The sequence below is a fragment of the Podarcis cretensis genome (genome assembly GCF_951804945.1).
Source record: "Podarcis cretensis genome assembly, chromosome: 5".
In the NCBI taxonomy this organism is placed as follows: domain Eukaryota; kingdom Metazoa; phylum Chordata; class Lepidosauria; order Squamata; family Lacertidae; genus Podarcis; species Podarcis cretensis.
In genome coordinates this window covers 30152881-30178687 of record NC_137174.1, presented here as the reverse complement: position 1 = coordinate 30178687, position 25807 = coordinate 30152881, and the positions used below count along the sequence as shown (strand labels likewise).

Below are 25807 nucleotides of genomic sequence, written 5' to 3'. Positions count from 1 at the left end.
CATACTTCATTCATTAGGAATCAATAAAATGACACAATTTGGACAGGTAAGCATTACTTACACAGGCTTCCACTCAAAATGCCCACAAACCAGTATGATCTGCAGTTGCCGTGAATAAATCTGCCTAGTGGTAGGACCCGAGTCTTAAAAAGAACCTACACGAAATTTTCAAGTTTTTAAAAAGCCTGAATTCAGTCAGCTAATAAAAAACAAAGTAGCAAATATCCTCTGGAAAAAATTAGGAAATGGCTACTTCAAGCTAACCATCGTTCTGAGGTGGGAAAGTCACCAAAAGATCCATTTAGAGTGAACTTGAGATTGTGCCCCCTGCATTGGTAATCCTACCATGTTCTGAAAATGACTAGAAAAATAGAAGTAAAGATGATTTTATGTTGTTAGCGACATCCTTGCATAGGGAACGTGGACAGCCCTTGTACATAGTTTGGCTACAATAATTATTGTATTAATTTTCACAACCATTTCCCTCCCAGATTAGCTATACTGTTTACCGTAAAGCAGGAAACTGGCTAGATTTTTAGATGCCACAAGAGACAACACATTTCAAGCTCAAAGCCAGTGAAACTGTAAAGAACGCTCGGAGCAGAAAATTAATTAATCAAGGTCTGGAAAGAATTGGGAGGTTTGTTTCCTAAGGACTGTTGTTTGCAAATCACATTAAGTTCTGACTACAGTCAAGGCACAATGCAAAGGGATGTTAGTCATTTGTCTTTCTCAAAGGAATACCTGGGAATCACTCAGGATAACACATACAGCACCCAGCGCTAGTAAATTCAATGTCCGCCTTCCGTCTCCCTCCATCAAGCAGAGTCTCGTTAAGCTTGTGTTCTGCAATTATATCTTCTACTCGGGTGATGTAAAGCAAAGACAGCAAAACCCCAAGGAACTGCAAAATAAAGTGATGAGGATGATCAGAATAGCACCATTCACTAACAGTTTACAATTCCTGCTCATTTGGGGGAAACAACTCTCATTTTAAAGTTTGTACTCAGATAGATATCAAAGGACACAAGCTGAGATTCCTGCACTGCAGGGGGTTGCACTAGTTGGCCCTCAAGGTCCCTTCCGATTCTATAACAACTATGCTTCTATAACGTGCACCTAGCAACAAGTGTGGATAACTCAGGCATATTGAAATTTGGCACTTGTCCCCTTAAAAACCTTCAGAAAAGGCAGGTGTGGACCCATACCTCTGAATGTGCAGAAATTTGCACTTTGGTGCACTTCACACATGATTTGCACAGTGCCCAAAGTACTAAAAACATGAGAAATGGATCTCAGACCATTGCTGCCTGAGCTAAGGAATTTCACACAGAAAAACAAAGTGTTTTCGGAAAAGCAAGACTTGACAGCAATGAATCGCTACACCATCCAAAGGATGGATGCTTGAATATAATCCCCCAGGAAGTCAATCAATGAGATTCTTGACAAAGGTTAGACAAGAGCAAGCCTTCCCCAAACCAAAATGGAACGGCTTTGAAGTAAGCCAAGGCATTTCCCAAAAGGTCAAAAACAGCCTGACATTTTCCAAGCTACTTTGAGAAATCTCCCTCCCTCCTAGCCACTCCGATCCTCAAAACATTATCGGTGCCAGGATCACAATCCTCCTAAGCCCTCCTCCCCTCCTCTTTAATTTAGACTTCTTCGATGGCACTGAGGAAGTGGGAGTGGTGCTCCAAATGCCACAAGAAGAGAAAGCAGAGAGATTGGGGTTGCTTCCAGAAGACATTATGCCAAAGCAAGCATTACTCTATACTTCCCAGTGCATCTTCTCATCACTTTAAAAGTCCGGTTCTGGGGGAAGCGAGTTTGTTGCACAAAACCTCCCAGTCAACTGCAGTTGTACATCCCAAATTACTCGTTTGAGTATTTTCAGGTGGGATTCAATCGCAGTCTGGAATCCCCCTAGATTTCTCCCTTCCCTCTTTGGCGTGCTAGCATGCCATGGGGAAAAGCCCCAAAATCTCATGGGAGTTATACTTTCTCAGAGGACATATGTAATAGCATTTTCATAAGGAAGGAGAGGAAAACAGGAGGGCTTGTAAACCCTTTCCCTCCCAATTTGTTTAAATGAGGTAATGTTTGTGTAACATATGTAGTTTGATGTGCAATGTTTGCCATTTCTACAAATATTCAGAAACACTAATTCAACAGGACACGATCACCATTGCCAACTGCAATCTTTCAACATATTGTACCATTGATATTAGTTATTCTTCCCAGGGCTACTTATTTCCAAGACCAGCAGCATAGGAATCATCCAGGCAGTCATCAGAATCATTAACACCAAGGCTGGTCAACAGACAGCCTGATTGTCCAATCTGGTTCATGAAGCAATTTAGTCAGTTGTAAAAATGTTTTCCACGGTATCATTCATAAAGGATTTTCAAAAGTTGTAAGAGCAATATATAATTTTATATATATAATATATATATGTATGTCTTTTAAATATTTGCCCAAGCACTTAAGTTTCACAGGTCTTACTGCCTGTCTTTACGGACCACACTGAAAGGGATCCAGCTCTACTGCAAACTGACCGATGAATAACAGAGAAGTTTGCCACCCTCTCTGACAGCCCAAAACACATATAGGAAACAACTGACCCCCCATGTCACGCATCAAAGCTGCAAACTGTGGCTCACAAACCAACAAGGAAGGAAGGAGCCAAGGCCTTGTCCTGAATATTTCCTTTTAGAGTCTTGCCAGCCTTACCTGTGGCAGCAATATACCAAGCAGAATGCCAGCCATGATGGCATAGTTGTCCAAAAACCAAATCAGTACAGCGCTTGTGCATCCTCTCACATATATCACGTGTTGAACACTCAGGCGCTGTAAAGTAACAACAGAGACTTTTAAGTAAACAGCCTGATTTGTCTACTGAGACAATATGTGTCCTGTATTAACAGCCCCATTGAATTTCACCCAAAGAGTTTACTGTTGGAATCTCAGCGGGTTTTACGTGGCAGGTTGAAAATGTCTACTTCATATACTACGCCTCCCCAGATACTAGGACTGAGATCATCTGAGTGGGTGTTGCTTCCAATTCCCTCTTTGTCAAAGTCCAGACTAATGCCAAAGAGCAGGGATTTTTCTGCAGTGCCTCTCAAAAGAGACTGCCCCTCCAGCCAGGGCAGTTTACTGCCGATGATTTGTTTATAAGAGGAAACTGGTTGCGTTATGATTAAATTGGATTTTTAAAATGATTTTTTATATAACGTTAGGTGCCCCGAGAGATCCCTAGAGCCTGGTTTGAAAGAGTACATATTTTTTAATAAATTACTTTCGAGTTCAAGCAGCCATTCCAGTTCCATTGGTTACATCTTATCCCAATCTTAAGTTTCAAAGGGATGGGAGAGATGGCAAGCAATTCATTCTTATTTTCAGGCCAACATTACCAAACCAACCACACGAGACACAGGCCTGCGTTTAAGTCAGTTGTTGGCACTAGTGGGAGCCAACACAACTAGTCTTCCTAGCCCAATGGCACTGTCCCCCAAGTGACCCCTACACCCTCCTCAGATTTGCTTGGGTCAGGAGAACCCCCAAATGGGAGGAAAGGGGGGGGGTTCATCTTGCAAGCAGAAATGCACACTGCAAATGCAACAGCCGCCTTAGCAGAACATTTAATTCCGCCTAAAATGCTTTCTTGCATTGCAAGAAACTTCAACAACAGACTGGTATTTCTGTGCCAGCTGTTACTCACATGCTAGGTCTACAGAACAGCCAATTCATCTTGCTCCCCGCATCCATGTTTTGTTCCAGTGAAGTCAGCAGTAACCTCAATGCAGAATTACCCATAATATACAAAAATCACAGAAAATGTGTTTATTTAAAAAAAAATACAACCCTGTTGCCTGGGCATTTGCTCAGAAGTAGATCTGTTTACCTGAGCCTTAAACAGCAGATTGTGGTGTGCCCACAAACAGATCTATTTGTGATGAAGATAACTGGAGCCTTACAAATCATACACATGCTCTTCTTGGCATGTGTGGGTTACAAAGGCATAAAAAACAGCACAGGAACAAATAAGACATGGAGAGTTTTCCTTTTCTGGGTCTGCAACAGAAATGCTTGATGGTGCAGACACAAGACTGCAAGTTGTACCTCAAAACAGTAGATCATTTCAAATGGCTTAAAGCTTAAAGTATATGGGAAAAATATATATGTTCCTACCTCCTCATTCATAGTTTTATATCCACACATGGTATTGATAACTGCTGTCTGGGGAAAAGACATATTTCACAAAATGAGTACAGTGTAACATGAACATATTTATATAGCTTATTTTCAATTTTTGGATAATGCAAACTATGAAATAATCAGTATATATTTGGATGTCTTCATTTTACCAGGCCTGAAACAGTACCATGAGTAAACTGGAAAACAACAGTGACTGTAAGCATTAAGAGCCCCTGCTACGCTTCTTGTGGAAAGTATTTTCAATGCTATTTGGAAGGTACTTTCACATAAAAGTGTGAAGTTGGCACAAATGAGTTGCCTACCACCACAATTATTACTACAATCTCCCAAATTTCAAAAGCTCAAAGACTTACACCAAGCTTCACAATTCAGTTTGCAGTTACACAGCCCTTGACAATATCCCAATTTATTCAGCGTTCACATGTTTCACAAGGCCACAGTTTCTCTTGTGAACAAGAATGGCCAACCTTGAGGGCTGTTAAGGCGCTTGAGCCTTGAATCTTGCCCATGAATGCCACTTATAAATCATGACTCTCCTTACTATGAAACCAAGGCATGAACAAGGATATCCACACGATACTGCTGCTGCTACTGTTGACCAAGTCCACTGGGAACATCTCTTGAACAAATGAAGAAATCACTTAAGAACAAATTTGTGCTGCTGCTGCTTTTTTAAACAATTTTTAATTGAGTTTTATAAACAAGGATAATTTGGATATTTAATGATACAAATTAATAAGCCAAGTCTTTTCATGTCAAAAAAATAGCATAATAGTTTTGCAGCAATATTTGCAATATATGGTTTATTATTAGTGGTCAATATATAAGTTCTTGGTTTGTGAATTGGTTTAAACAAAAATACAAAGGAGAAACAGAACAGAACACAACAAATCTGTGCTTCTGTTCAATTAATTTCCAGTCATCTCTGCTGAACTACATCCTATATTCTCCTGTAGGAAGTTTCATGTGCACAGCAATTGTACTTTCCAAGTGCCTATACTTGCAACGAAACAAGTGTGTGTGTGCAGTTGTCAAGTTTAGCTCTCTAAACACAGTTTGCATGGAATTCACTTCTACCATTGAAAAGGTGAAATAGAAATTAGTCACATGTGAGGCATATTTCAGTGTGGCTTACAGAGAAGTTCCCAGCACCTTGTGCTCTCAGTTACTATTCACAATACATAACACATAAATGCACTGACTACTTGCGAGGTGTGTCCTGGGGTGCTCCAGAAATCTGCAAAGGGTCAATAAGCAAGATGAAGGACCTCCGATAAAGACAGAAAGTCATCGGAAACTATGACAGGAATCATTAAATTGTTTTTCTATCATCTAAACCAACTGGCAATGCCAAAGTTGAAAACCTTTGAATAAAACTGTCATGATTTAAGTTATAGGTAGTTTTATTTTTTTAAAGATCTCCAGCTTTGCCAAGCCACTTCAGAGTGCAAACAGTTACATTTGCATGTTACTGAGCATACTGGAAGAAAAAACACCTTTTGTTTTATAGGTAGTGCTAAGCAGAAGGTCTCACCTCAGGTAGCAAATATGAGGTGCATTTTAAGGGCAACAAAATAGGCTGCCTCAGATGCTTCCTTGAAGGCAGGAGTGGCAGCGGAGAAAGTGCTTTCTCAGCCACAAAGATTGCAGCTCAGTGATGGAATTTGTGCTTTGTCCCAGAAGGTCCCAGCCTTAATCCCCAAGATCTTCAGGAAGGGCGAGGAAAGACTCAGAAACCCTGGAAACATTGCCAGGCAGCATTTAGCTAGATGAACATATATATGGCCTGACTCAGTAGAAGGTGGCTTCCTAGGTACTATGTCCTAACACTGGGAATGATGCTGCACACAGGCTTCCTTCAGCAGTGACTCTTGGTGGCTGTCATCTTTCTGAAGATGGTGCTGCCCTAGGGCCACTGCTCTAAAGCATCCTCCAGGCGTGAGACTGAGCGTTGTGACAGATGTTCCACGCAAACAGCAGTGTCTGTTCTTCAACTGCAGCTGAGCCCAGCTCATGCCCAGCCAGTACAGTTTCCACAAGTACTGCAAATGTACACAGAACATAGCTGAATACTGGATTGCCCACCAGTTCTGGTCTTCCCCATCAGCCACCCTTTTGGGGTTTGTTCAAAGTGGCAACGCGCACACACACACACACACACACGTATAAAGTATATTTAACTTGCCTCCTAAAGCAAAAAAATAATAATCACAAATTGCAAAGGAATCCATAAAACTGCTCTAGAGTTTGGACATCAAAGCTGCCAGCCAGCTAGGCTCTTCCACAGGCAGATCTCCTCCTTTCACGATCTACCATACTGAACACCTGCAGAACTAGGCAAGGGGGTTGGAGGGAAAGTTATGCATGTTCATTCGCAGAGCAGCAAAACAGCCTCCGCCATTCTGGCAATGGTAAGACTGTGTGCTCTTTAATCAGGGTCAGCCCATCTGCAGAACCGCTCTAAGCAATTACAGGATATGGGAGTAGCACATAGGGCTGCCAACTTTTCATTTTAAGATCCTTGGCTCTGTTCTGCTAAGATGTGGGAGGAGGCCACTGGACTGAGTCAGGTTATTCCCATTCCTGCCTTCCCATCAGATGGGAGTTAGTCCTGTCAAGCTCTGATAGTCTGTGGAAGGAGAAATTGAGCAGACTCTGCCCAGGCATCCCCTCCTAGGCTCTATGAGCAGTGCCATGCCAGAGGTGGCAGAACATAAAACACGCTTGGACCCAAAAAAGTTCCTTGGCAAGCAAATTTGTGGGCTGCCCCCAAGCTTGGAAGCTGCTTACACCTAGGTATCAGTATCTGAATCTTATGCACTGCATGAAATTTGTCCAAAGATAGAGACGCTGCCCTCACATATTAACAGTACTTTTCCATGACCAGAGAGTAAATGACTAATTACTGCTCACATCTGTACATTTCCAGTGCAAAAGCCAAGTTGGTTTTGGAAACATGTCAAGCGGCTAAGATTTATTCATCTTGATTTATTTTTTAAAGACTGCCGGTGTGGCATCCTCCAGACAAATGAGCGTTAACAAGACGGTGCTGCAAGATTTCAAGGACTGTTCTGTGATATACGTGGTAACATGTTCACTTATAACCTAAAAAGGGCAATACTATTTATAGCAACATTACTGGTTTCATTTGGTAATAATGAAAAAAGAGATGCAAAAATATTTTGCTAAACAACGTTCTATTATCACCCTCTCTGTCACAAAATCTAAATGGAGCGTCAATTTTTAATTCACCCAAATGTTGTTGAGCTTTTTATTCTATCATACTGATATGATGTTATTACTAGGCTTTCTTTGGAAACATTTCTTAATGGTTATTTTTAATTGGTCAGGAAAAGGTGACATGGTATAATTAATCTTTAATTCCACAAACAGCCTAGAAGAAAACGGATATAATTCTTCATTTGCTTCAAAAAATATTAGGGGGGGAGGGGAATCCAGTACTTAAAATATCTGTAGAAAACCAACACAAATAAACCAATTTATTTTAAAAAGGATTCCTAGAACTTTTCCTTTTGGTAAATTGTACTGAAAGAGCCTGTTATCCTTACCAAGGTTGTTTCTGGGTGATCTGCTTTTGTGTGGAAAATGTACACTTGCTTACCATTTGTTACACATAGTCTAAGTGTGCACGGATCATATCAAGCAAGATGAATCACATAACGAACCCTTCCGTGTACAGATCTCCATTCTTGGTGGCAATTTTAGCTTGCCAGACTGATTTTCTTTCATGGAAAAAAAATCATTTGGTGAAATGTGAGGAACCAATAGGTAACTGCAAAATTAATCCGGAATAATAAATAACTTTTACCTTGTTTGTGACACAACAAGAGTAAGGAACTCCACAAGCTAGTGGTCCTGGGGCACTGCAGTCATGGTACTGGTTTTCTGACCAGTCTTTAAAATCTTCACCGCCACAGCACTTGAACTTTGAAGAGGGGGAAAAAGGTGTTACACAAAGACAAATCCTTGCTGCAGAAATTTAGAACCTTATTATCAGTAAGAATAAAACCTTGTGATTATTATAGAGGCTTCATATCCTAATTTCTCATTATTATTATTATTATTATTATTATTATTATTATTGGCATGTGTGGAGGTGCCTAACATTATTTACAAATCACCAATTTAAACATATGGAATACAAAACCACCAAAATGTACAGTGGTGCCTCGCAAGACGAAAATAATCCGTTCCGCGAGTCTCTTCGTCTAGCGGTTTTTTCGTCTTGCGAAGCACCCCTATTAGTGGATTAGCGCTATTAGCGGCTATTAGCGGCTATTAGCGGCTATTAGCGGCTTAGAAAAAGGGGGGAGCGAAAAAACTCGCAAGCCCATAGGGAAATTCGTCTTGCGAAGTGCCTTTCGTCTAGCGGGTTTTTCGTCTTGCGAGGCATTCGTCTTGCGGGGCACCACTGTATATTGTTTGCAGCTCTATTCTGGGGCAGGAAGAGCCTGTAAAGAACTCTGTGAGGAAGTCTCAAGGCCTGATCCTACCAGATTCCAAAGCAATCCCTATTCACTTTAGAACCCCAAATTATAGGTATAAGGGAGCCTTCCCCAACCTGGTGCCCTGGCTGGACCTGATGTGAGTTAATAGTCCAAAACATCCAGAAGACACCAAGTTGGGAAAGGCTGACCAATATGTTGCTTTAAATTTATGCTATATGATGTCTAGTCTGACTGCAAAAAAGGAAAGAAAAACACTAAAGGAATGAATGTGTAGGGTTGAAATAGGAACAAAAAGGGCAGGAGCTATCTAGCCAAAGTTCTGAATACTGTGTAATTTATTTGTGTGTGTGTGTGTGTGTGTGTTTAATTTAATGGCTAAAATATCATGAAATCCCCATACATTTTGAACGTAGCATCTTCCTTCAGGCAAAACAGCCACAGCCAAAAGCGGAGATCTGCTGATGACTACACTCCTGAAGGTCAAACTCAAAAAACATTTGGATTGTGATGTGCAATGTACAATAAGCATCATAAAATGATTGATTAAACTTTCCTTTGCATCATTTGTGACCTTCAGCTTCTATTTGCCGCATCAAAATTTTCTCAGCTTTGACTACGCACCACAGAATCGTCCCAGATTTTATGAGTATCATTACAGAGTAAAAGAGAATAGCTAATGTAATTTCATTTATAAAACAAGAACTAGAAAACTAAACACTGTTAATCAATCATTAACGCATTAACTAAACATCTCATTGGCAGGGACCTAAACAAGGATAAACCAGATACTTACGAGAACTCTAAAACTTTGTGTATACATTTAACAAAAGGGCAACTTGGAAAGCTATGAATTAGTACATGCCTAAAACAATTTGTTCCTGACCTTTTTTTAAAAGAAGGCTGTCCCCTTTAAAAAATATCTTATAAGGAACACAATTCACCACCATGGTCTTCTGAGCAAGCCTCATTGAAATGAGCATTAATGTTTATGCACACCTCCCTTCATTTCAATTTAGTTTGCCCAAAAGAACCTCTCTTCTGGGTTGTGTCCAAAATCTTCACCATAAAGTCAAAGTTGTCTTTTAAATGATGGGAGTTTTCATCTATATATCTATACACATGCTGTTCTCTGTATGTTAAAAAATATCCAACTTTTCCGTTTCATTTAACATCTCTGTAGCTCAAGGCAAAAGCAACCCTGTAAGTATTTCAACACAAACCAATGAGTCAATTAAGCATGCTATGGCATAACACACAGCCGTGGTTCAAAACAATTTCTAACTCTCAATGGCCTATTACCCTCAGAAAGGGTTTCAAGTTCCGACAAACACCTTAGTGCCTGAAAAATGTTTGCATGGAAACTAAATCATCAAATTTGTAAGCAATTAACAGAGCCATCCAAACCCCAGCTCACCATGCTGGAGAGGGTCTGAATGGAGCAGATACCCCTGCCCAGCTCTGCCAGCCTCCACCAGTGGGCGGGGGTCAGCAAGGAAGCCACCCCACACTGAGCACCCCAACACATCCACCTGAACAGCAAATAGCTGGAAGCTACTGCTATATTGTAGCACATGGGATCAATGAATAGCTTACTACTGTTTGATTAATTTGACATCCAAAAACCAACCTCCTTTTGAACAAAATCCATTATGTTTTTGAAGTCCAAGTCATCGTAGTAATTCACAATCCCTCTTCGGATGTTCTCATTTACAAAGTCAATTGTCTAAAGGGGAAAAAAACTAATGAAATCAAGCACACATAATTTGAAAAGAAAAAAGTATAAGCATGCACTCATACCATCCATAACTGGCAACAAGTTTTAACAAGTCTATTCAGCAGTGGAACTGAGAATGATTGTAATGCTTTTTAGACTCTTAGTTCTGATAAGCTGCTACAAAAGGAAATAAAAGAGAAAATTTTAACATGCTGTAAGTTCTCACACTTCCTTTGGTATCTTAGAAAGATGATGATGATGATATCTACAATTTAATGTAAGAATCAAAGGCAGATTATGGGTCAAGAACGTGTAACTGATTGACAGCCCTAAAAATAAGCAATATGCAAGAACTAGTCTGGTATTAGGCCCTGTCAATATATAAAATTGTAGGAAAACAAGAACCTACTCCTGCAAATGTTTGCTTATGGTTTGATAGTTGTTTTCATGCAATAAATGTCAAACATCTTACTTAGACCACCATGTAGGATCCACAGAACTAACTTAATGAAAAAGTGGCTTTGTTACAGGATTTTTGCATTTTCCCAGCATACCAACTGGAGTATTTTGTAAATGGGAAAATGTGATTTTTCCTCTCATTCACATTGCTGCATGGAATACGGTTATTAACTGTTGGACAATGCCTGCGATGTATCATAAGTAACAAATAAACATCCTTCCAATGTCCATTTTGTAGCATTTGGGTTTTTTTTTTCTTTATTTTTACTGCTTTAGAAGATAAAAACTCTCCCACTATACCATTCCAATCTGGAGATTGTAATCTCTCCCTTCAACAAATGGTGGGTACCAGCAAGCTCTCCTCTCCTCCAATTTGTCCACACACAGAAAATTATTTGAAGATTGCCTATGCCCCTACCATAGGCACTATCTCCCCGGGGCCCTGCGTGCCCAAGCACCCAGATAATTTCCCATATAGGGGCTGGGCACCAGCAAAATGCAGGAGCTGGCACGCAGGCTCCACACCGCATGGAAAAAGCACCGAGTTCAGGCGGGGGGTGGGAGAGAGAGTGTGGAGTTCGGGCAGGAGGGGAAGAGAGTGTGTGGAGTTAGGAGGTGAAAGAGTGTAGAGTTGGGGTGGAAGAGAGCACAGAGTGTGGGCAGGGTGGGAGAAAGAGCAAGGAGATCAAGCATGGGGTGGAAGAGAGAGCGTGGAATTGGAGAGAGAGAGAGAGAGAGAGAGAGAGAGAGCGCTGGAGGGAGGAGTCCTGTCACTGTGCTGCTGGAGCTTGTGTCCCGCCCCACGCTATGATGTCATGACACCACAGCATGCATCATGATGTCATGGCATGTGCATCATAATGTCACAGTGTCGGCAGGGGGCAAGTCGTGCTGGGCACCCACAGTGTGGGGCCCAAATCAGCACTGCTGTCCCCAACATCTAATGCTGGAGTATAAAATGTTTCTTTAAAACAAACCAACCAACCAGAAAATACCTATCTCCCACATGAGTATCATTCTAATAGCAGGATACACCCCGTAATGGCTAAATTCTTCCAAAAAAAATCAACTTGCGAGGCCCAAGATCTCTATCTGCTCAGGCCGAATCCTGTCTCCATTGGTGCACCATTCCTTTTCACATAGATACAATATTCAGTTTGAATGGTGGGAAAATGCAACATTCACACTACAGAAATACTACTTTGAGGAAAGGCATCTGAAGGTACAACATCATAACTGAAAATTTATTATGTGTGTGAGGGGGTCCCTATTATCTCAAACTTTTATTCACTTCACTATTATTAGCAAGCAATCAGTTTCCCCGAGTTAGACATTCAAGGTAGACAAGCGTTTGCAAATCAGAGGACTTGTACGTCAACTTTAAGAGACAAAACAGGCTTGTCAGGCCAGCTCGTGCTGCAAGAGGAAACACCAAGCTCCAAGCTTCTCCAAAACACTAATGGCTCAGAATTGCTTACTAGCTCTTGGAACAGGCTGACCGAAACCTACCTGTAAAATGAGAAGCTTGGGGGAAGGAAGTAATTTACATCTCCACCCTTTGGGCCTAGCCAGAATGAGTGTATGCCTCATTATTACAAGTTAAGAAGGGACATTACAGTGCTGTGGGTAGGAATTTCTATGCCTGGGCAGGCTCTCAAGTCTTTATCCATGCCTTGTGGAACTGATGCTCAGGCAAGTTAAAAATAGTTGTGGACTTTTAAGGATGCTGCTGCTGAAATTCCAAGTTCTCACTACGCAGAATGAATCGCTCTTGCTCTTTGCAAAAAACCTGCTGTCCAATTAACAAGTCTGCTCTATCCCTCTCACTTTGGGAGAGACTCGAGTTGGGTTCTCCTGCGTGGTCAAGCAGTTTCTCTTGATTTTTGGGGGGGGGGGGGAGCTATATTCCACACCCCAGAATCAGTTATGATATTCCTGCCCCTCACTGGGTCAATGGGGTCCATCTGCCAGTGCTGAGAGCTATTTTCAAGCTGTTGTGTGTGAGTGGGTGGACGCAAACAAGCAGGAACCAGTCGCCTCTGAAGCATTCTGTGCAGGCTGATGAAGGAAATGAAAAAACAACAGTTGACTGGTACCATGAGGCATTTTTAGGCAGGGAACAACCATGAGTTATCATCCAAAGCAAGAAGCTTTAGGGGTGCTGCTGAGTGCTCTCTGCACTAGAGCTGCATGCCTGAATGAAAGCTTCTGAACACTGGGGCTTGAGGCACATCTACAGCTCATGATTCACCTAGCAAGGAGGGATGGTTATTCCAATCGTTGGCTGGGGAGCCACATAATGTGAGAAGGGAGGTTGCCCTCCAACACCTGAGCTAACTTCCTCTGCTCACATTTGTTTGATTTGGCTATTATTCCGCAGTTCTTCTGACTGGTATATTTTAACATATACAACCTTTTCACCAACTTACTATGTTTGAAGTCTTTTCCCAAGGCATGGGAGCAATGTGATACATGACTTCTAAGAAGAAAGTAAGCCCTCCTGACTTCAGTGGGACTTACTCCCAGGTGAGTGTGTGCAGGATTACAGCCTAAATGTCCTGCATCGTGTTAGGCCACAGGCAGAGAGCCAGTGTGAAGCTGCAGTGGTACCACGATGCCCGATTTGCAAATCTCCGAACAAGGTAATCTGACATCTTGAAAATGTTATTGCATTTCTCCATACTGAAAAGAAACTTCACATAACATAATCTAAGCAATAATGTATTGAGTGATATTTGATGCCTATATATTGTGCTCGCATCCAGGCTGCACAGAGGCAAGTTGTCTCATTCTATCGTATTTATGCTACTGCACACATGCAAGGCCAGCAGGCAGGTTGGAAGCTTCAGAGGGGTAGCAGACTGCCAAAGACAACTTGTTGATCCTTATCTTCCTAAAGCAATATGAAGTTATATTCTGGCAACACTCAAAGCTATTCCCAGTTTATGACAAAATGTTAGAGTTGCCAACCAATTACAGAATTTTTAGTTGATTAGCTACCAGACTTTTAGCCTCTGTTAATGTTCATTTTGCCAATACCCAATTATGGGTGTCTTTTGAAAATACTGAAGGAAGTCCAAGGCATCATATACATATTTCCTTCTTTTTGAAAGGAAAGACCATCTTTCTTTTTTGATAACTTAATGAGTTGCTTTGGTCACAGCTGACTATGAAAAAACAACATACAAATAAACTAAACTCACAGTCTACTGAACATATAATGTGGTACTGGGCACTGAATCTAACTTCCTAAGAATCTCATATTTCATTTTTTTTAATGGTAATAGTTTTAGCCTTTTAAGGTAAGAAACATACACTTTGAACTGTGGAAAACACCTACTGAAAAACCAGAAGGATAAAAAGAGTTTGTATAGCTGGCAAGAGTGAATATTGCAGGATAAATTATACAAAGTAAGAGAAATTATGAAAATTTGCGTGATTTCTGTAAGTTACATAGTAGCTTAGGGCACAAAATCAGGAGTGCCAGAATGCAATTTTATTTATTTATTACAGTAGTGTTTGCATAGCCCTGATTTTGTTCCTATCTTGCCACTCAAATACATGATCTTCTGTGACTCTTCCATAATACCCTATTTTTCCGTGTATAAGACTAGGTTTTTTTCCTTTAAAATAATGTCCAAAATTTGGGGGCATCTTATACATGGATAGATTCCCCCCATTTTCTTAAATCGGAGTCCCCAAAATTGGGGGCGTCTTATAGACAGAAAAACAGGGTAATCAGTAATTTTGCTTTGGGACAAGTGAGTAATGGTTCCATTTTTCCATAACAAATGGGGAGTTTTTTTAAACTAGGCATTTTCTTGAATATTTCAGTTTTCTTACCTGATTCCTGAACATTAAGGCCATAACTCCACCAATTAATTCAATGAGCAAACAAATACCCAAGATGTACATGAACTGCAAAAGAAGTTCAAAAATATTATGTAAACATACAAAATCTAAAATCTTCAGTGCTGAAATCATGACTCATGACTTCCAGTGAAATTAAGCAACTTTTAGAACTGCTGTAGACGAGGCACTGCCACTGGAGCACTTGCCACTGCTACTCTGCAGAGACCCATGTGCTTCGGGGGTGATCTTGCCTCTTAACCACTAAGGATGAGCAGCAGGCGGCAGCAGCAGCAGCAGCACAGCACAGGAGATGAAGGCAGACCCGTGGCACCACAGTCAGATCCCCAAGCCGCCTTCATCCTCCTCTCTTGAGGTCTGTGCAGCACTCCTGTTTTAGACCCTATTACGCAATGGACCGAAGACCTTAATGCCCTTGCTACATTCAAACATACTTTTTACAAACAAAATCCATTTTGTTTGGATACCTGTTCACACGTTTGAATATAGTGAAGTTTACTGAGTGGTTAATGTGAGGGGTGTTCTTTTTCTTTCTTCCCCCTTTTTTCTTTATAAATTTGCAAGGCTTTGAAATCGAAACATGCAGCACTGGCTGGTGAGGGCAACTCACTAGAAGGGAAACACAAATCATCGCAATCTGGCAAACGGAAAGGGGAGGGGCCTTCTCCCTGTTACATTTGGTCATCAAGGAGACACTTGTGGCATGGGGACGCTGCAGCTAGCATGATGCAAGCACATATAGTGGTACCTCGGGTTACATACGCTTCAGGTTACAGACTCCACTAACCGAGAAATATTACCTCGGGTTAAGAACTTTGCTTCAGGATGAAAACAGAAATTGTGTGGCAGCAGCGCGGCAGCAGCAGCGGGAGGCCCCATTAGCTAAAGTGTTGCTTCAGGTTAAGAACAGTTTCAGGTTAAGAACAGACCTCCAGAACGAATTAAGTACGTAACCAGAGGTACCACTGTAGTTGCTAGGTGCCAAAGTACAGAACAGCTATTTGATTTGCCCATCTTAATGTTTCACTTCAAAACTTAGTTCCCTTTAGTTAGGCAGATGCTTTCTGTATGACCTCTCAGAGGTCAAAAGGGTCTCTCATCAGTTCTTTTTCTGTCGTTTTAGCAGAAGATTGCACACAATATATTCACTTACGAAACAGTTTCCCAACTGATCTTCAGAGAACTTTCCGAGTTTCTTCCTTGAGGGGATCAATACGTTTATTATTAAGCAGGTGGCAAGACTTCCGAATGTTGTAACGTCTCATAGGCCTACTATGATTCTTAGTTCTGAGCTTGTCATTTTAAAATCATTGGCTTCTTGGAGGCTGTGGTTTTGTATTTTATACGTTGCATTTCGTCTCCTTGGTCAGCTTACTCTAATAAACATCTGAGTGTTGCAGAGCGAGTGGGCTGCTCTAATATTGTAATCATCAATTCATATGCATACACGAGATTGGCAATGGAACACACCACCTCCACTATTGACTCCTGGTTCTTAAAGGGAACAGTAAGAAGGCTTCCCTCCCCTTTCCTCACATCCAGCAGTTTTGCCAAGCAAATCACCAAAGACACCAAACCAAAGGGGAATAAGTTCTCAGCAACTTTTCCTCCTGTGGAATTATTTGTACTACTAAGGATCTTCTCGTTTACTGTTTTCTTTAATGCATTCTGCATGTCTTTATAAATGCCCTGCTTTGCATGGCACTAAATTTCTTTGTTACTAAAATTAATGTGGCTCCTTGATACATGCCGAACACATTGTGTTCACCACACCACTCTCCTTTTCTCTCACTTGCTCGTTCAGTCTCTCATTTCACAAGCAGCACAGCTCAGGATAGCATGCTAATGAGTATCTACAGGAACCCCTAAAGAATATCATGGTTTTGCGTATCCTGAAGGTGGGGTGGGAGCTCATTTGTTGTAGGTTATTATATTGGCAATGAGATGGCAGTATTTTTAATTAAAAAAAAACGGGCTCCTCTGGACACATCAACACCATTCATTCAAAGTAAGCCTATTTGGGAAACTCGCAATTTGGCAAACACACACAGGTTAAGAACAGACCTCCAGAACGAATTAACTTCTTAACCCAAGGTACCACTGTAGTGTTAATTAATTCTTGCTGTTTACTTTTCATTCTCAACATTTCTCTAAATTTAATTTGCATATTGATTGTTTTATGCATATTGATTGTTTTACTGTTGATGTGAAAATGTCGATCACTGGTTCTACGCCAAAAGGAATCATGGTGCTACTTTAGATCAAAGGGCTCTTTTCATAAATAAATATTTTTTCATATAAAAATATGACACATTTAAAAAAAAACCATATAGATGGATAAAGTTCAAGCATACATGCTCTGCTAACCTGGAGGCAGTAAATCAATGGACTTCAGTTTAAATAATAAGTAAATACATTTCTGAATGAAAATATTTTATCCTGACTCCGCTTTTAACATCAAGCTATGTAAACACATGTTAAATATTTGTTAAATATAAAAACATTTTGTATGCCTGAATTTACATTGCATTTTTCTTACATAAATCTTACTTTTGTTTAAGCAGGCTCTTTCAGTTGCACCCACATTTTCTCTAAAACCATGATTAAGTGCCACTAAAGTAAAGCATTTGCCTTTGACAACTTCGTTTACACTGGTTAAATTAGAATCCATCTTGCACTTTCCTTTCTCTCTGCTATTTATCCAAAGAAGGAAGCTATTAGCTAAGCTGTCTTAAAGCTGTTTACAGAATAGAGATCAAAATAAGTTTTATAAACATCAAGTTCAGGTTACAAGTAGATTCCTACTTATATAAAAGTACTTACAGCTTGAAGAAGGCATAAGTTGTCCCTTAAGGAAGCCAGCACACCCACGAAGGAAACGAGGAACATTATAATACCTAGGAGTATTAGAAGAACGGCTGGAGCTAAAAAGGCACTTTCAAGGGTTTTGTATTTCTGTCTTTCAACTTCTGCATAAATGCCAACGGCTAAGACAAATCCTCCTAGCAACTGTAACAGAAAGAAAGAGAAAGTGTTTGTTATTGTTGTTTTCCAAACAAAACCAATGGCTGTATTTTAAACTGACTTATTAAAAAGAGAAAATCAAATTACTGCTTATTTCACAAAAGTACAAACTAGCAGGAATCTTGAAAGGTGGAATTGATTTAAAAAAAAAAAAAACAACAACCCTTAAACCAGGTTCAGCAAACTGGAAGCATCAAGCACACAGCATTATTTTGTCTGGTCCCTAAATCAAGGGACAGACTGTACTGTATTTCCAACAGGCCATGTCACAACCAAAACATTATTGAACTGTTCTGTAGTCGAACTGATACCACCGATACATTTCCAGAAGACTAACCGTGTTAAGTCCACTTCAGCCAAGAGTCCTGTGCCACTTTCATAAAAGATTCATACTAATAAAACAATATCATTTTGTTAAAAGGATAATTGTGTTAATCTTTCAAGTGCCACAATACTCAATGTTTGTTTTTATTGATAATAGTGGTACATGAGGTAGCCTTACACTCTGGTCTTAATGGCCTTATAGGGGCATCCAAGCATACAGTAAGGTTGGTAGTACAATAGCTTTGTAAACAAGCATTTTGGTTTCCCTGTGAATGTCCCAGTCCTCAAAAACTCTGCATTTCAATCGGGACAGGTGAACTAATGACAGTGTACTAGAAGAAGCAAAGATCACCAGTGTCGAAGCAATGATTCTTCAACATCAACTTTGTTGGACTGGTCGTGTTGTGTGGATGCCTGATTATTGTCTTCCAAAGCAACTACTCTATTCCAGACTTAAAAATGGAAAGTGTAATGCTGCTGGTCAACAAAAGAGGTTTAAAGACTATTTAGATGCAGTGGTTTGGTCCAGGGTAATATTTCTTCCGTTCTTGTTCTACCTGAATCAAGCTAATGAAAATATTGTTTAAAGCTGTGTGTCTACTTATTTTCAGCAGCCTTCTTATCCAACATTTTAGAAGAGAGAAAATCAGTTTATCCTGCTACATGATCATCCAATTCAAATTGAATATGATTTAATAAATAAACAGTATTTAATACACAGATTTAATAAAAACACAGTATTTAAATTTGTCAGGACTGCAGCACATGGGGATGTTTAAGCCTTCCCTCCCCTCAACCATGATCTTGGTGGAAATATTCCCCACAGTGCTATTAGCTCTGGGGTGAAAAGTCCTGTCTCCATATAGCCCGAGTGACCAATCCTGAATTGTATTTTTAGAGCTCCCATATCTCAACACACAGCTTCAAAATTTCTCCCATCAGTAACCAAGAGAGCCGGGGAACTAAGGGGAAATCCTTTTTTTTATATATATAAAAAAGCAGTGCCAAAATATACTTCTAAGAAATATAAACCATTGCATTTATCAAAGTTAAAAATAAGCATAGCTTTAAAAAAGTCTCTTTTCCCTCAATAAAAATTCCTCTGAGGAAGAAAAACTGCCAAAGAAGGCAGTTTAAAATAAACTGAGAAAGAAGGAGTGATCCTCTCACCAATCTTTTATGACAAAAGTGTATTGGCTGGGAGAGGCCTCTCCATTTGAGGTTCTTAAGTCGCTTCTTTCTAGAAAAGTCTGACTTTTGGTTGAAGCCTTCATCCATAAATAGGAATGTGTGCATCATTATAAAAAGAGGTGCCAGCCTTCCTGGGCATATATGAACTGGTTAGAACATAAGGCTAAGAATGGCTTCTAGTTCATGATGTGACACTGAGTGACCAAGGTGGCATTGTGTGTTGTGCAAAAGCAAAGCTTTTGACCAGAGAGAATAAGGAGGCATGCTTGTGCATTTCTCAGAATATGCAAACGCTGTATCTGTGGATGGGAGGCGGGGTGCACAAACAAGCCCCGCTTCAAAAGCCTCATGCATGTCATCCTGAGAAGCATCAGGGGTTCAAACATTTGTCCCTGCCCCCCTCCACACTTAGGTATTTGCACGTTCAGGGAAATGCCCTTACATGTCTCTGCTATATCTTGAAGGAAACAGCCTCCCAGTCATAGAGATGTGAGGTATGAGGTAGCCCCAAATCTCATTTTGGGGTGCCAAGACGTTACGAAATTCTGTTCCTCATTTAGGCTGCTCATGCAGCTCTCTGTTGAACTGGGAACTAATAATAAGGAACTGGGAACTAGGGACCTACATCCTTGCCGCCTGGAATACAGATAACTTTAAATCAGCTAGCGTCACACGAAAGTAAGGAATTTCCCCATAAGGATAAAGAACAGCATGAACCTTCAGTGGAATTTCAGTCGAGGATCTATTAACTGTGATGCCTAAATAGAGTGAAGAATGTGAGTAATCCTTCAGATGATATCAGCCCGGGATCCTCTAAGACACCTTCTGAAGATCCAAACAGTTCCAGCTAAATTTGAGCCATAAAAAAAATAGCCAAAATATTTCTAAAATGTTTTTTACCATTATTAATAAAACAGATCAGCAAGTTCCGTCCCCCAATGTAGGTAGAATTATGCTGATGAAAACTGGAATTATCTGGCAGTGACTCCTATAATTAATACACAGAAAGCTACAATGTATGCACAAACACAATCATAAGGCCTCTACATTCGCACTTTTAACTGGATCTTAAGTTTACAGTAGTTCCATGACCCCAACGACCTCTTCAACTCACTTCAGTGAAACAGAACAATATTTTGACAGAGCACCTACTACCTAACCTTTCATCTCATTCAGCTTACTCACTGTTGAGGCAGCCATTATTGCCCAATGAAAGACTAACGATACCCACAAGACAAGTCTTGTTTTACTTTTCTTAAGAAGCCCAGGGGTCCACCAAAATATTTCATATTTACAAAGCAAGAGTTCATATCCAGAATGCAAGTCCTCTAAACAATGAAAGCACAACGAACAGGTGTTAACTGATTCAAAATGTGCACTCTTTTCTTAAGAGATCAAAATGCATTTAGTCAAGCATTTTTTGCAAGAAACCCAACAACACAACTTAAAGGAGGTAAGATCAGGGGTTGCTAACCTCTGAGTTACCACATGTGGTTGAACTCCAATGGCAAGCATGATGGGAGTTGGAGTGCAGCAACACCTGCAGGGACAAATGTTACCCACACCTGAACTAGGTTGTTCACCCAAAATTGGCCAATAGTTCACCAACAGACCACAATCTACCCTCTTCCATCTACTTCCTGATGTTTACTAACCATAGTTTGCCATGATGTTAAACAGAATTTGAAACATTGGTTTGAAGATGGTTTGCAAAACATGATTCAGAAGTTAGCACAAATCATAAGGTGCCAATTTGGACATCACAGCAATGTGAGCTAGAAAAACTCAGGAAGTAGAGGAGGGGAGGGAATAAGAGCATGTGCAAACTCGCAATGTACTCCCAGCCACATAATCATGGTTGGGCATTATGTGTTAACTGAGCTACATGTTAATTAAGTGGTGTTGTGTACTGATTTAATGACAGTCACAGATCTGAAGATACAATAATGAACAAAGTAAGGGTCAGTTCAGACTTAATTATTCCTAGCTTCATAAACCATGAAGCCAAGAACGAGTGTCAAAACCTTATGCTCCTCTTTTGCCCCTCCCATTACAAGTCTATTCAGTGCAGATATCTTGGTTTGTTTAAACTAAAGCCCCTCTTTTCATCTTTAGCTTTAGGTTAATTCCTGGCCCTGGAATAATGTACTGATTAGTAAGCAAACATTAAGCCACAGTCTCTTATTTCATCTAAACAGGGAACTCTAGTTTAAACAAACCAGGCTCTCCAGACCAAAGCAAGGCAGAAGAGAGGAGTCTGTGTGGATCTAACACTCCTCATAAACTATTATTCATAGTAACAGGGAACATTATGTCCAGTCCAGATCCTCATGTGTTAATGGTTAATTAATCCAGTATAAGTATGAATACAATCCAAAGTGACAGCTGAACTGTCTTTCAAATAGCATGAAAGCTTGGAGCTTTTACCGGAATAAGTCTTATTGGGAGCAATATTATTCAATCAGTCAGTCATATTACACTGTCACTGTGTAATAAGTGTTTTACAAGGAACAAGCACACAAAGATCCCTGTCCCAAGGTGTTTAGTCTATATTCAACACAGCAGAGAGAGAAAAGGGAAGGGAAGGAAATGGTGGCGATTGTAAACAAAACAGGCTGTTTGAATTAGACCTGCAAGCTCTTATCAATTCATCCATGTGACTAATTCATTAAATATTTCCTTATAGGTTAAAATTTGCCTCCCTACTAATGTGGGGTGTGCCACAAGCAAAAATTGAGACTTTGAACTCAGAACTATGCAGCCCACATAAATGCATGGTTTTTATCTTCTTCTGCACTTCTTAACAAACCTGTGTGTTTGCAATGTTGGTTGCAGAATGATGGGTGCATGACAACACAAAAAAATTAAGCATATGTACAATTTTCAGAGACTATTTCTATTTAAACAATTTTTGCTGCAAAAATGAATTATTTTATTATCAATAGTTCAACAGAACCAGAAGAAAATTTCAGAGCAGGAGGAGATGACAAGGAAATATGACCCTACCTTTTCTAATAGTCACTGCTAGCATATGATCGCTTTAGAGATAGCCAGCAGGTGTCACAACCACTTCAATGCATCTTTTTTTTTTTCCTTCCTCGACTGAGTCAGGGCACTAGTTTGCCAAGTTAAAAGCCTACAGCTAAATTCCCCGCACAAGTCAAGCTACAGCTATTCTGACCGCACCCCTGAAGGGTCTCCTCCGTTACATACTTTGAAATTGGCGTTATTTTAAACCACGGAATAGCCTCCCACTAACAAATAAATAAATAAAAGCACGTGCTTAACGAGCGAGCTGTTTGCTTTCCCGTCACTGGGTGGGATTGGAAACCTTTGCATCTGGACGGACCGCCCCGGCGTGTTCGGAGGCGGCGGCGGCGGCGGCGGCGTGTGTGTGTGTGTGTGGTTTCTGTGCGCAACTCCCTAAACAACAACCCCCCCCCTCAGATTCCCAAACGCTGCGGCCGGGCGGCGCGTTTCCTGGTGCTTCTTTCCAGCAGCCTTACCCACATCGCACCACACCTGTTGCTAACAGGTCGCCCCGGTTCTGTGAGAAAAAACACAAAAGGCAGCAGGAGGGCATCCCTGGGGCATACCCCGCGCGGGCACGGAGGGGCATTTCTTCTCTCCTCCCCCCCCCCCGCCATGGCAGCTCCCCGCTCGTCGCCCCGCTTTCCTTCTTTCTTGCCTGCCCCAGCTAGGCGGCTCCACCCTACTACAGGGGAGCTGCCGCCGCCTGACGGAGGTCCGGCCCGCCCGCCCCTCGCACTCACCCAAAACACCGTGGAGTAAGTGATGAGCGTGAACTTGAGGCACAGGTAGTTGAAGCGCGCGCAGTAGCGGACCTGCTCCGAGTCTCCCGTCGACCGCGCCATCCTCCTCCCTCGGCCTGCTTCTGCCGCGGCCCGGGCGCCTCCCCTCCGCCAATAATCCCTCCGCCGCCGCCGCCGCCGCCGCGCTTCCTGCTCCTCCCGCCCGCCCGCCCGCCAGCCACCTGCGGAGCCCCAGGCCGCGAGCGACGGCGGCGGCGGCGGCGCCTGCTCTCCTCTTCCCTGGAAGCGGCTGGCCTGCGCCAGACGGCGGGAGGAGCCTGCCTGTGTCCCCGAGGGCAGCCGGGAAAGGAGAGGCGAGAAAGCGACGGCGCCCCGGCTTCCTGGAGCGGCAGCTAGTCGGAGACTGCGCCGCTTTCGCACCTCAAAACGAGCCGCAGCCCCGGGGATTTTTCGCGCCCTCGGAGGGGCTCCCGCTGCGCTTGTTTAAGCTCTGATTGAATCGCCGCAGGCTGCGCGTTCTCCTCGAGCTCCAGCGTCTACACGTGTGTGTGTGTTTCTGACACTTGATTACTATGCTCCATTGCACCGGATGAAGCAGACGTTTAATTCACAAGCGCTGATGTCATAATAAATTTGTCTTTCACGTGCGGTGGCAGCCTTAACACAAGTACCCTTCTAGATATCGTTAGATATCCTACTTACTTAGGAATAAGCCTCATTTGGCAGCCCTGTTTAGGGAAGTTTTTAATGTTTGATGTTTTACCGTGCTATTAATATTCTGTTGGGAGCTGCCCAGAGTGACTGGGGAAATCCAGCCAGATGGGTGGGATATAAATTATTATTATTATTATTATTATTATTATTATTATTTCCGAATAAGCATGTGTGGAAATGTGCTGTAAAAGCCCCACCCCACTTGTCTTCTTGTTTTTTAAATAATATTTTATTAAAGTTTTCTTGATTTACAAAGGTATGTGCAATGTCTCTTTTTTTCAAGTTACATTTTCCATAGGTCAGTTTCATTTGTTGAGACATTAGGGTTACATTAGGAAGAAAAAAGAGAAGAGGTGGAGGAGCTCCCCCCGCCCTTGTCTTGTTTACTGGAGAATTGGTGCGACTGTGATCAGTGGGCGTTCCTTCAAAGGTGCCACTCTTTCTCTTGACAAACGCAATGGGCGATTGTCAAGAGTCAAATAAGCTGAAATCCATTCACAACAACAACAGAAAAAATGTTCCATTGTAGTACAGTGGTACCTCGGTTTAAGAACAGCCCTGTTTACAAATGATTCAGTTTACAAATGCAAACTTTACCTCGGTCTAAGAATGGAAGCCAAACGGTGGAAGGGCACCGGCCGCGGGAGGCCTCACTAGGGAAAGCATGCCTCAGTTTAAGAACTGTTTCAGTTTAAGAACAGACTTCCGGAATGGATTAAGTTCATAAACCGAGGTACCACTGTATACAGATGTCCTGGTTTTGTTCCTAGCATTGTGAATCTAACGTTGGCATATTAGATTAAGATGCTATAGGACTCACAAAGTGAGTTCAAGCACTCTCCCAATGGCAACTAGCAAGAAAAAAAAAGTGAATTGTTTTGCTGTATTATTGAGCAAACATGAAGAGAATATGTGATTGATATTAAGCTAGCTGAGAAAAAGAAAGAAATGCCTCACTCTAAGCCCTGCACAAGAAAGCTATTTTCTTGAGGAAGAATAGCTCATTGACACTGCTAACAACTGCTGAATTTGTTCTTGCCCACTTGCCAACAAGCAAGCGAATGAATGGAGGAATTGAGGAGAAATGATTTGCATTATAGAAGCTGTGAAATCTGAAAGTGTCTGATATGAAAATGGTTTCAATGGTTTTTCAGGTTTTATTGCTTTCTGCAACAAGCATTCAATGTAATTTTACGCTTTGTCTTTGATAAAGCCCTGTGTTTTCTAATAAAAAAAATAGATTTTGCTCTTCGTTATATCTCTCTTATGAAGAGTATCTTAAAACTGTTAAGATCACTAGCTAAATTATGCTGTGTTTTCCTCTGTGTAAAGTCATAGTGATTTCCCTGAAAGTCTATTGGGCTTTCTACAAGTGACCTTTCAGCATGTTTTTCTTTTGGAACAGAACAGAACCTTTCCGCTAGCCAGAGAGAAGTATATCCCCTTATAAGGATCTAACAGTAAAATGGAACAGATCTCTTTCATATATATACTCGGTGTAAATATTTATTCATCTTTTAGAGAATCAAACTCCCATTGTGAAACTAACACAGAATGTAATTGCACATATTCAGCTTGTCAGAGTACTCTTGGAAATGCTATATGGTTGTTTTATACAAAACAATAATTTAAATAAAGTACAGTATAACATTAAATTGACTGGTCACTGGTAATGTTGGGTCTAATGAAGTACTGTCCTTGTCCACATAGACAATGTCCAATAGTTTCAGCTTTCTCCTTTTTCATGTGCTGGAATTTTAATGCAACTATGCAGGAATATGTGAGGATACATTAAAAAGTTCAAAGATGGCTTACATGATTATTTTCCACATGAATATTCCAGGCATTAACATTTAAATATTGCATTCATAAAATGGTTTATCCGTTAAGGACTTGTTTACACAAGTCAGTTCTGAGTTGATGCTCTTTTAAACCTCTTCAATTTAAATGTGTTTTGGAAGCTATCCAAGGTTTAAAGCGCATCTTCAATAAAGCTGGGACATCTCAAATAGTCCGGTACTTTTTTCACCTCATCCCAAGGTAACGGTATA

General features: G+C 41.1%; 1 protein-coding gene across 3 annotated transcripts; it reads right to left on the bottom strand.

Moving 5' to 3' along the window:
- Window positions 1–713: 713 nt before the first annotated feature.
- TSPAN15 (tetraspanin 15) lies at window positions 714–23843 on the bottom strand. Of its 3 annotated transcripts, XM_079976480.1 has the most exons (8): window positions 23043–23830; window positions 17554–17739; window positions 14704–14778; window positions 10315–10410; window positions 8048–8164; window positions 4192–4239; window positions 2731–2847; window positions 714–904 (listed from the first exon to the last, which is right to left on the bottom strand). In XM_079976480.1, the coding sequence occupies exons 1-8, from the start codon at window positions 23142–23144 to the stop codon at window positions 752–754; spliced, it is 894 nt and encodes a 297-aa protein (XP_079832606.1). In that variant the 5' UTR covers window positions 23145–23830; the 3' UTR covers window positions 714–751. The 3 variants fall into 3 exon arrangements, with proteins under 3 accessions (XP_079832606.1, XP_079832607.1, XP_079832608.1); XM_079976481.1 differs by lacking the exon at window positions 4192–4239 and having other exon boundaries at window positions 23043–23835; XM_079976482.1 differs by lacking the exons at window positions 2731–2847; window positions 4192–4239 and having other exon boundaries at window positions 23043–23843.
- Window positions 23844–25807: the final 1964 nt, after the last annotated feature.

Bases quoted from the DNA above. Each gene is read 5' to 3' on its own strand.
- TSPAN15 (XM_079976480.1), bottom strand. From the start codon at position 23,144: ATGGCGCGGTCGACGGGAGACTCGGAGCAGGTCCGCTACTGCGCGCGC. The intron at 4,240-8,047 runs GTAAAAGTTATT...TCTTTTCCCCAG, and splicing joins CTTGTTGTGTCACAAACAAG to ACAGCAGTTATCAATACCAT. The intron at 2,848-4,191 runs GTAGGAACATAT...GTTACTTTACAG, and splicing joins ATAAAACTATGAATGAGGAG to CGCCTGAGTGTTCAACACGT.